Here is a 10,855-nt window from a genome sequence, read left to right as displayed (position 1 = left end):
AAAAAAAAAAAAAAAAAAAAAAAAAAAAAAAAGATCCCACTTGCAATAATGACTAAAACAACTAGACAGATAAGTCAGGAAAAAAGAAAAATATTATAAATTGAGACCTAACAGACATACATAAAACACTCTACCCAATATAGAAGAATACATTTTCTTTTTTCTTTTGGTGGGGGGCGGGGAGTACTGGGGATTAAATTCAGGGGCACTCAACCACTGAACCACATCCGCAGCCCTATTTTGTATCAGGTTCTCACTGAGTTGCTTAGTACCTTGCTAAATTGCTGAGGCTGGTCTTAACGCCCGACCCTCAGAGCCATTAGGATTACAGGCCTATGCCACCACGCCCAGCTAGAATACACATTCTTTAAAAGTGTACATGGAACACTATCCAGGCTAAACAATATGTTGTGTCAGAAAACAAATCTCAATAATTTAAAAAAGACTAGAATGATTTTAAAAAAATCTCCAACCACATAGTGCAATGAAATTAGAAATTAGTATCAGAAGGAAATTTGGGAAGTTGAAAAATGTGGAAATTAAGCAATACACTCTTTAAAACAACCAACAAAGAAGAAATCAAAAAGAAAATTAAAAAACACTTAGACTAGAAAGATGAAAATATAATATTTGAAAACTTATGGGATACAAAGAAAGCAGTGTTCAGAAGGAATTAATTGTAAATAACTTAAAAAAGAACCTCAAGTTAACAACTAACTTTACATCCTAAGGAGCTAGGAAGAACAATCTGTAGAAGAAAGAAAATAAAAATAAAAGATTAAAGTGGAGATAAAATATATAGAATAGGTAAATACAAGAAAGCCAGAAGTTGTTTCTTCTAACTAAAAGATCAACAAAATTTACAAATCTTTCAGCCAGAGGGTACAACAGGAGATTGAAACATCAGCAATTACACACAGTAGCTTCTTAGATCCCAGACTTGCTTTTATTTCTAATAATCATGTCTTCATCACATCTCATTCCCATGGTTATATGGAACACTCCAAATCTCAAATGGAAGCTTTCTCTAATTTATCACTATCTCTAACTTTCTCAGTTCCCCTTACAATTTGATTCTACCAATATCTACAAGCTATTAACTTCAACAATTACTTATTAATATCAATAATACACAATACTCCACATCAAGTCCTCTTAAAGCTTAAATTCCATGATACATTAATATAATTATTCTCTTTTGTCATACTCACTTGCTAAAAACCACAACCTTGTTCAAATCAACAGTCTTTGTCTTTACCTCTATCCATGCAAACTGGTTTCATTTTAAATTTAGTAACATTAAGCTTCAAGTGAGTCTTGAAGATTGCCAGTCTAATCCTACATTTATTTATATGGTTAACTTATTTTTCCATTCCCCTCAGGATAATTTCACACCTTCTCCTTCCTCAAATCTTCTATACATTTTCTGTATCTTAACTCTTTAAAGACTTTGTGTATTATTTCATTGTAAACCAGAATCAGTTCCAAGAATTTTGACAACCTCCTATTATCAAAATTATCAAGTCATGTGTACACACACACACACACACACTCTCTCTCTCTCTCTCTCACACTCTCCCCCCAACCCCTCTTGAGCCTTCCCTCCTAATACAGATCTATATATCGAATTATAGTCAACCCTCCACTACTACATAAACCTATCCTTTCTTTGCAACTAAAGGATCTTGCTCCTACAATTGACAGCAGTGTTTTTACTTTCTCAGTAATTAATCACAACATGCAAACATGCTACAATTTCCCACCCAAATTGTTTATTTATTTAGCAGTACTTGGAAATGAACCCAGGATCTGTGCATGCTAGGAAAGCACTCCACCACTGAGCTAAACCCAGCTCTTTTTAAAGTTTTATTTTGAGACAGGGTCTCATTATGTTGCCTAAGCCAGCCTTGAACTAGTCAATTTTACTGTCAAATCCTCCTGAGTACTGGCATGTGCCACCATACCAAGCTAAAAGGTCTCCTCTTGATAAAATATGTACACTATACCCTGATTTTTAAAAATACCAATTTTAAAACACTTTAAAGATTCAAGAATTGCAATACTGGAGTTTCCACATATCCTTCACCTAGGTTTCAGCAATGACAACAGCTTACATGACCATAGACAAAAACAATAAAACTGACTTTGGTATATAATATATTGCAGCCTACTTGTATTTGTTAAAAAAAAAGGGCTAATTCACAAAATTTATTTTAAAACTAAGTTATAGTTTTAAACTAGTTTATAGGGAGTAAATAAGTTAAATTTTAACTTCTTTAATATCTTATTTTATAGATTTAACTTTGGAACTAAATAAATATTTTATATTCTTCTAAAACTAAATTAAACTAGGAATCCCTGAAAATAAAACACAAGTTAATTTAAATGTTTTTATTGGTGGAATAACCAGTATATAAGAATTTCAAGTGATATCAAAACATTATTTAGCTGTGTATCTATTAGCACATAGGATAAGGACAAAAAGAACAATTGAAAAAAAACATTTTCGCTAATCATAATATTGGCAGTATTGTTAGATAATAAATGTGTAAGTCTGGAACAGCTTGTCCAACAAGTACACCCGGTATCAAGGGGCTGCCGATCAGTACTAAAATTACTTCAAGGGAACTAACAACAATTTGATGACTCTTCCTGGACAAAGACAGGAAAATATGAGCATTAATAAAAATAACATATACAATGTATTAAAAAATACCAAATATATTGAAATTCATGAAAACAAAGTAGTACTTGAAAATAAACCAAAAAATGAATTATCAACACTGAGATCCCTAATGAACAGACTTATTTTTTTTAATATTGTTTAGTTGTCAATGGATCTTTATTTTATTTATTTATATGTGGTGCTGAGAACCGAACCCAGTACCTCACACGTGCTAGGCAAGCACTGTACCACTGAGCCACAACTCCAGCCCCCAGACTTATTCTTTTAAAAGATTAGTAACTAAATAGAACCCTTTTCCATACCAACTTGAGAATCAACTCAACCTACTGGAACTAAGGAATCACACAGTGTAGGGAAATTTCTCTATATAGAAATATCCAAATTAGGAAATAAAAAAGAAATATTAGAATCACAGTAGCAATATTTGCAACCTCTAACAAATTAATGCTCAGGTACTGAGCATCAATGACTGTTATTATCACACAAGACAGCCAGTGGAAGAAAAACTAAATAGTAAAGATTTTTATAAATGACATAAATATTCAACTAAAATATCTTTTAACTGAGCTGTGGCAAACTAAACCATTCATTTTACTTAATCATAAGTCAGCAAATCTTTTTCTGAAAAGAGCCAGATGTAATTATTTTAGGTTCTGTTGGGTTATAACTGCTGAACTATTCTGTTGTTATAGCTCAAAAGCGGACACAGATAATAGGTAAATGAGTATGACTTTATCTACAAAAATATGTGGTGGCAAGATTTTGGCTCATATACCATAGTTTGCCAACTCTTCCCAAAAAGAAACATAAATAACCTCTGATGATAAATTAGCTCTTCTCAGAAGAAAAGTTATTCTAGCAATTATGATTCAATTCCCAAACTGAAGTAAACAGAAGGAAAAGGTCAACATTATTTTCAGGGTGACCATTCCTTATTAAATTTTGTGTAATCTGAAATACGTGGTAAGCATTAATGTGTTTTGACAACTCAATCTAATAGTTTAAAATTTTTCAAATTGTATTAAAGCAGATCTCTGAACAAAATATGTCAGGAATTCAGTAATAACTCTGTTTCTGGGGTAATTTGATTAATCTACGCATATATACAAAGTAGTAAATTAGATGGTTGGATATTTTACCTTATCTGAAAACCAAATGAGCCTGGAATCTTCATAATATCTAAACATGCCATATTTAGGATCCAATAATTCCCTCATGATGAGCAAAAAAAATTCTTTGCGTACCCCTCCTGCATCCACAGCATCTTCTCCAACAAATATAACCTAAAATAGCAAAATGCAAACACTGAATAAACTGTAAGAAAATATGGTAAATTGTGGAGGCCTTGTAACATGCTATATATTACTAATAAGAGTTCAGCAATTTACAGGTTTTTATAAATTTTGTAATTATATTATTTTATTTATTAAGTCTCAAAGATACACTAAAAACAAGAAAACTTAAAACAATTTCTAAATAAAAGTCCCAATTATACAAAAGAATCTAGCAAATTACCTTGAGTGGCTTTTTGTAATCTATGTTCTTTGTTTTCCTAAGGACTTCCATTGCATCTCCTACAATATTTTCTCTACGCACCACTAGAATTAAGCAGGGATTCACAGATTCAATCACTGGGAGAAAAAGAGAAGAGACGTTCTGTCTGTGGGCCTGGTCAATAGCCATCTAGAAAACAAAAGATTAAAAAATTTTAATAGCAATGCTATGAAGAAGCTACTGTGACTGTATAGGCTAACATCTACCTATCAGTTAGATGGTATGCTATAATTTCAGGAATAATTCTTAAATTACTGAATTCACACAGCATCTAGTTATAGCATAAGAACTTAGTAAACTGACCATAAAGCATACCCTTTTGAAATTTTTTATATTAATGCAGAACTCACAAAATTATTAAGGTAAGCAAGCACAGAACTATAAGAATATTGCTAAATCTGAGCACTGTTTTTTCCTAACGATGTAATAATAACTGCAGGGTCAGGATGGAGAGAGAAGCAAAAAAAAAAACAACCAGAATGTTTAAAACAAACCTTTAAAGAGACTATAAAACAATTTGGCCAAGGAAGTACATTGTATCTTGTTCTAAAACAAAATATACCATATTTAAAGCACAAGTCATTAAATTATTTTAAGAAAGAATTTTTTAAAAAAATACTGGTTTACTAGCTGTTAATATATACAACCCTACAAAAATATTTTATCTGGTGATGAAAATGAAAATGAGCACATCTCTAAAATACTCCCTACTATTTATTATTAAAATGTTTGGAAGGACTTAGAAAAACAAATGCATTTATCTGAAAAGAATAAAAATTTGTGTGTTTTTGATTTTTTAAAAAGTCTTTTTAGAATATTAAATGTTCAAATCTCTTTTTAAACAGTTTCCTTAATCCTTAGCACTTATAGTCATATATTCTATACCTGAGTAAATTCAACATCTTTTTTATTTACAAGTGATAAAGCAAATCTACTGTAACTCTTCAAAGTCATAATGTAAACTAAAATTAAATGTAATATAAACTAAAAATCTTCATTGGGAATGAAAAAAATGCTCAAAAACAGGAAAAATCAGGAAGAAAGGAACAGGAGAGAGGAATAAAAGATTACGATTACCAACCTCAGGAAAAGATTTTATTACTAAAACTTTATTCAAGGAAATTTCATATCCTCCTAACAAGTAAACAGATGCTTCCCACTTGAATATCAACTCATCTCTAGTTATTTACATTTTTTACTATGTATATAAATGACAGAGAACAAAGATTTTGAAACAAGTTAACAATATCAAGTAAACTAGTTAAGAAAAATTACATATTTATATAATGAAAAAATGACATATAATCTTTTAAGGATAAATTATTCTATCTCCATCAGAGCACTTTTTTGTAAGTAGTTCTCATAGGTACACAAGTCTTCTTTCTGGCTAGCTACTCAAGGTACTCTGTAAATGACACACTACAATGTTACAAATGTCCCCGAAGATTACTGATTATGGGCAAGTATCAAATATTTATTTTTTAAAAACATCACAGAAACAATTTTTAAAATATTCTCAAATCAGGTTATTATACAATATTTTACCTGCATCTGTAAAACTGCATCTGTTTGTAACAGAGTAGTTTTTGCTTGGGCATCAAATACAAATGGATATGTACAGATTGTAACAGGGATATCTGCCAACTAGAAATAAAAAATTAATATATTAGTTCAAGTGATTTGTGATATATTTACTGTGGGTGTTGTAATATCTTGTAAAGATGATCACATTCTTGGTTTATTTAGTCATCTAGTTCGGGAATTACGAAGAAAACATGTTGCTTATTTCTGAATATAGAATTTTTACTGATAATTACATAAAGTACTTGAATAAGTCTAATTCTCAATTTTAGGAAGTAACTATATAGTTAAGAGCCTGTAAAATCATAAATAACATGTATCTTTTACTTAGCATATGTTAACTCTAAGTTTCAATGAATTAGGTTTATCCTACAATTGAGAGCTCCCATGTTAAATACTATGTCCAGCTCTAACATGTTAGTACAACTATCCTAGCAACTGAAGCCACAGAAAATTAATCACCCCATCCTTCATATAGCAGATACATAGTGAGTGGCATTGCCAAAATTATGAACCAAAGAACATTTTCACACATTTAACATTCAAGATAATTTTTCATTAGTGTTATTATTCTGTTGGCTGTTAAAGTTATGAGAGCTGATCTCAGAGTACCATTAACAGACATTAAGACACTTTACATTTATTTATCCTAACACAGTGACTGAATGCTATTCTAACAGTACATAAAAAAACAAAGAATTATAATCAGCAGTCACACATTCTTGCAGTTAGAGGATGACTATTTGTACAATCTACCCAACAAGGTAATATTTTTGTGTCAGCCCTGAGATAATCTCTGCTATGAGGCTTTCAAAAAAAAATATGAAACAATACCCTTCTTTTTAAGTGACTAGAAAGTTCTTTATATTGTCTGAACCTGTATTTCTATATATCACTTGCCTTTGTTTTGCCTCTGTAGGCAAGTGTACATGGTTTAAATATTTGAGGTCCTAACCATGCTTTCCCTCAATTGTCTTTATTCTGTGCTAAACATTCCCAATTTTTCTGACCATTCTTTTTTTGGGGGGCAGAGGTGTAACCAGGAATTGAACTTGGGGGCCCTTAACCACTGAGCCACATCCCCAGCTTTATTTTGAATTTTACTTAAAGATAGGGACTCACTGAGTTGGCTTACAGCACCTCCCTTTTGCTAAGGCTGGCTCTGAACTTGCAATCCTCCTACCTCAGCCTCCAGAGCCACTGGGATTACAGGTGTGCCCCACTGTGCCCAGCCTAACAATTCTTAAAATAATACTGTTTCCAGCTCTTTCCTATCCTATATCTGTATTATTTTTATTTTTCTCTCTCACCTTGGGCCACCCAAACCAATCAAATATTGTCTAATCACTTTCAACTTTGTTCTCAATATATAAGACACATGCTAAGTTACATGTATTTTACAGTCAATGATCACTCTTTAATATTTGTATGTGACAAAGTTTGCCTCTATCCTGTATTTGTTTTAACTTAGCTACAGATCATGGAGTCATTTTACTTCTCTGAAACTCAAAAAGATTTAGATATTTCTAAAGTCCCCTTTGGCTTCAAAATAATTTCCTTTTTCGTTTTGCAGTGCTAGGATGGAACTCAGGGTTTTGTGCATGCCAGGCAAGCACCCTACCATTGAGCTGTACTTCCAGCCCTGTTTTCAACTGATTTATGTACTACTTCTGTTTGAGAATGAGGAAGCAAACAATATCAAACCTGTAATTTCAATCTAACTCAAAGTACTTCATTGGTTCAAATGCTGGGAAAAGACTATCAAATAAAAAAGCAAAGCAAAACCTAACATCTATAACAGAGAAAAGAAGTGCTATAATGTTCCCAAGAGTTAAAAGGTGGTTCAGGGCTACTGATTACTTAAGTCAAATTTGATACATTAAGAAACTACATGAAACAAAGTAAAAAAGATGATTATACAAAGTTTAATTTAGTGACCATTTCAAATATCAATTATTAGTTTTAGAAATAATCATTTTACATCTCTAAAGTATTCTTTGCTTTATTAGGTAGCCATTTGTCAAATTTTAAAAGTTTTTTCCCCCCTAAGGACACATTGCATTTTATACTGGAAGATAAGGAGAAGAGCAACTATTTTCTAAAGCAATCTTATTGAAAGGCATCATACAGAGTAATGTTAACTAAAGTAAGTTTAAATATTCAGAAAATTCTTCTGAAATGTTATACAGAACAATCTGTATAGACAACTTTTAAAAACACATACACACACACACTATTTTTTTTTTTTTTTAAATCACACAAAGGGGAATCTTTGGAAAAACAGTATATCTATTCTGAACACAAGACTATTACACCAAACTTACCTCAGTTAATCCATGGCTGACATCCTAAAACAGCAGTGCAGAATGCAACAATAATGAGGAAAGAGCAATGTTAGTGTCCAAATTTATTTCTATTCAAAGTAGCATTTCATATGCTTTGCTACAGTTGAATATTGAATTAACAAGGTAGAAAATACATCTACAACAAAACTTACCCTTCCCATATGCCCCTTATGTAAGTGTAACAGTTTGTTTTAGGTATCCTGTGATCCTAAAATTATCAAAGCCTGAATATAATAAAATTTGGTTTCAGCAAATAAGTATCCCCATTTGTAGAATTTAGGTAGAATAAGGAAACTAGTCCTAAACCTGATATCATCTTGAAGAAATAATTTTATGGCTCAGATTCTTTACTGAGAAAATATCTCTGACTTTAAAAGCCTTGGTTAATCTGGACAAAGTCAAGTGTTTAACACATTAAAATGCTACATGGAGACAACCTGAAGGATAATAAGCCACCATTCGTTTTTATTTGCCAAAAACAAGTTAAAAAAAAATACAAGATTTTTTTTTTATCTTGAGGTATTTATTGAATGTTAAAAAAACAAGATATTTTATATTATTTATTTTTAAAAACCAAACATAGAGGTTAAGTAGAAGAAAATATACATTTATAAAGGTAATAATGGAAATTATAATGAAAGCTTACCATTTCCTTGAAAAGGAAAGTACACTTTCTTTTGGAATGCTTCCATATATGGTTTAGATTCATGAAAAGTACTAGAATCTTCAGAATATATCACTAAATCTGTGGATGGTGCCTTATGTAATGAAGAACTAATCTTAACCAAAGACAGGGTATTTGCCCTAGGCTACTGAGAGGTAATCTATAGGCGTTTGAAATACCAAGTCTGATAGGAGTGTCTTTATTTGCCTAGGGTCTTTATCCATGGACAATATAACAATGTGATTTACCATGGGGCCTTGGGTCATATGGTACCAGTTATATCTCTAGAAAAGGTCAAGCCACATAAGCAGGATGTGACTGAGTACTCTGGGCACCAGGGTTCAGGTGAGCTTCACTGGTTAACAATCTTTTGTGATATCACAGACATCAATGCCAGGTAACTAACCCATAACTTCCCGGGAAAGAAAAGCAAGATATTTTGTCTTTGGGACCTTAGACTCTGCTATATGTGCTTCTTCCCTTGGACATTTTAATATGTATCCTTTCCCTATAGTAAACTGCAATTATCAGTCTAATAGTTTTCCGAGAGTGCTATGAGTCTGAGTGTAGTCTGGGGAACACATCCCTTACCCCAACTGGCAATTGGTATCAGAAGTGAGGATAGTCCTGTGTGGAATTTCTAACTTTGTAGTTGGCTAAATTTTCATACGTCTTGATGAACTTCACTAGAGGCTTTAAGGTATTAGCAAAGATTTAATTAAGGTTTCTCACTATACTGTGCTTATAGCCAAAGTAGTATAAATATAACCAAACATGACTCTACGCAAATTCTTTTCTAAGAAAGAAAATAACTGACAATAGTTTCTTTCAGGGCTGGGGGTAAAACTCAATGGTAGAGCACTCTCTGTGTTTGATTCCCAGTACTGAAGGGGGAAGATAAAATAAGACAGAATAAACATTAGTGTTGTAAAGTAGCTCAAATATAATTCAACAAAGTAGTACTGCCAAAGGAAATCTGGAAGGAAAGAAAAGTGGTAGTGGTCGTGGCAAAAAAACTGTGAGGTCAACTGAAGGTTTATTGCTAAACTAGCTCTAAATCCACATATGCAGCACTATTAGCTGTTACTTAAGTGAGGAACTTGAAACTGGGTTAAGGTGTGTCTAATTTCAGCTACTTGATGTCCCAGAAGGTGGAATGACAAAGGACTAGATGAAGTGTTCAAAGTTAGGATTTCATGATCTAAACTGGACTTCACTAAGGATGTTTTAAACATCAATGATTTTTTATTTTATTTTTTGTAAACAAGGGGCATAATACAGAATTACTCTGATATAAAGAAAAAATGCTGAACATTAAGGCAACTCAAATAAAAAGGGTGGTCTTGGCAGTTAAAAGAGAAGTAAATGTTTCTAAATTATGTTTGATGATCTAATGCATAGAGCAAGAATATGACATTATGATCACTCCAAGAATTCTTGCAACATATTAATGTCTTTAAAAATGATAAGGGAGCTTTAAAAAAAGCAAAATAAACATTAGTGTTGTAAATGATGGATTTTTCTGGGAAATACTACAGCCACAAGGGAGTACAAATATATTTTAGTCAACATCCTTATTTTATTAAATGGGGAAGAAACTCAACCTAGGCAAGTTAAATACTGGTATATCTTCCCAAAGCTCCTCTATTTAGCTGTTCCACAAGTCTATCTTTTTACCCATTATTTTTGTTAGTATAAATGGTCCAAGGCAGTTGGGTGAAGAACACACACCTATAATCCTAACGATTTGGGAGTCTGAGGCAGGAGGAATGCCAGTTCAAAGCCAGCCTCGGCAACTTTTAAAAAGGGCTAAAGGATGGGCGAAGTAGCACATGCCCATAATCCCAGGGGCTCTGGAGGCTAAAACAGGAGGATCCCGAGTTCAAAGCCAGCCTCAGCAATGGCGAGGCACTAAGCAACTTAGTGAGACCTGTCTTTAAATAAAATACAAAATAGGGCTGGGGATGTTGCTCAGTGCTCAAGTGCCCCTGAATTAGATTCCTGGTACTAAAAAAAAAAGGGGGG

The 10,855-nt window shown here is 32.5% G+C and overlaps 1 protein-coding gene across 8 annotated transcripts in view; it reads right to left on the bottom strand.

The window, feature by feature from the left end:
* Herc4 (HECT and RLD domain containing E3 ubiquitin protein ligase 4) overlaps nt 1-10,855 on the bottom strand; it is a 121,274-nt gene that overhangs the window by 19,522 nt on the left and 90,897 nt on the right. For 5 of the 8 annotated variants that reach the window (XM_048810087.1, XM_048810077.1, XM_015500584.2 and 2 more), the window contains 4 exons: nt 8,146-8,169; nt 5,786-5,884; nt 4,202-4,369; nt 3,826-3,969 (listed from right to left, as the gene is read on the bottom strand). In XM_048810087.1, the coding sequence (XP_048666044.1) occupies nt 3,826-3,969; nt 4,202-4,369; nt 5,786-5,884; nt 8,146-8,169 (435 nt within the window). Of the gene's footprint in view, nt 1-3,825; nt 3,970-4,201; nt 4,370-5,785; nt 5,885-8,145; nt 8,170-10,855 lie in introns of those variants that run through there. The other 3 variants (XM_015500585.2, XR_007350083.1, XR_007350085.1) reach the window with 3 other exon arrangements.

Source organism: Marmota marmota, unplaced genomic scaffold, assembly GCF_001458135.2.
Source record: "Marmota marmota marmota unplaced genomic scaffold, marMar, whole genome shotgun sequence".
NCBI classification, from domain to species: domain Eukaryota; kingdom Metazoa; phylum Chordata; class Mammalia; order Rodentia; family Sciuridae; genus Marmota; species Marmota marmota.
This window is presented reverse-complemented; position numbering and strand designations above follow the sequence as displayed.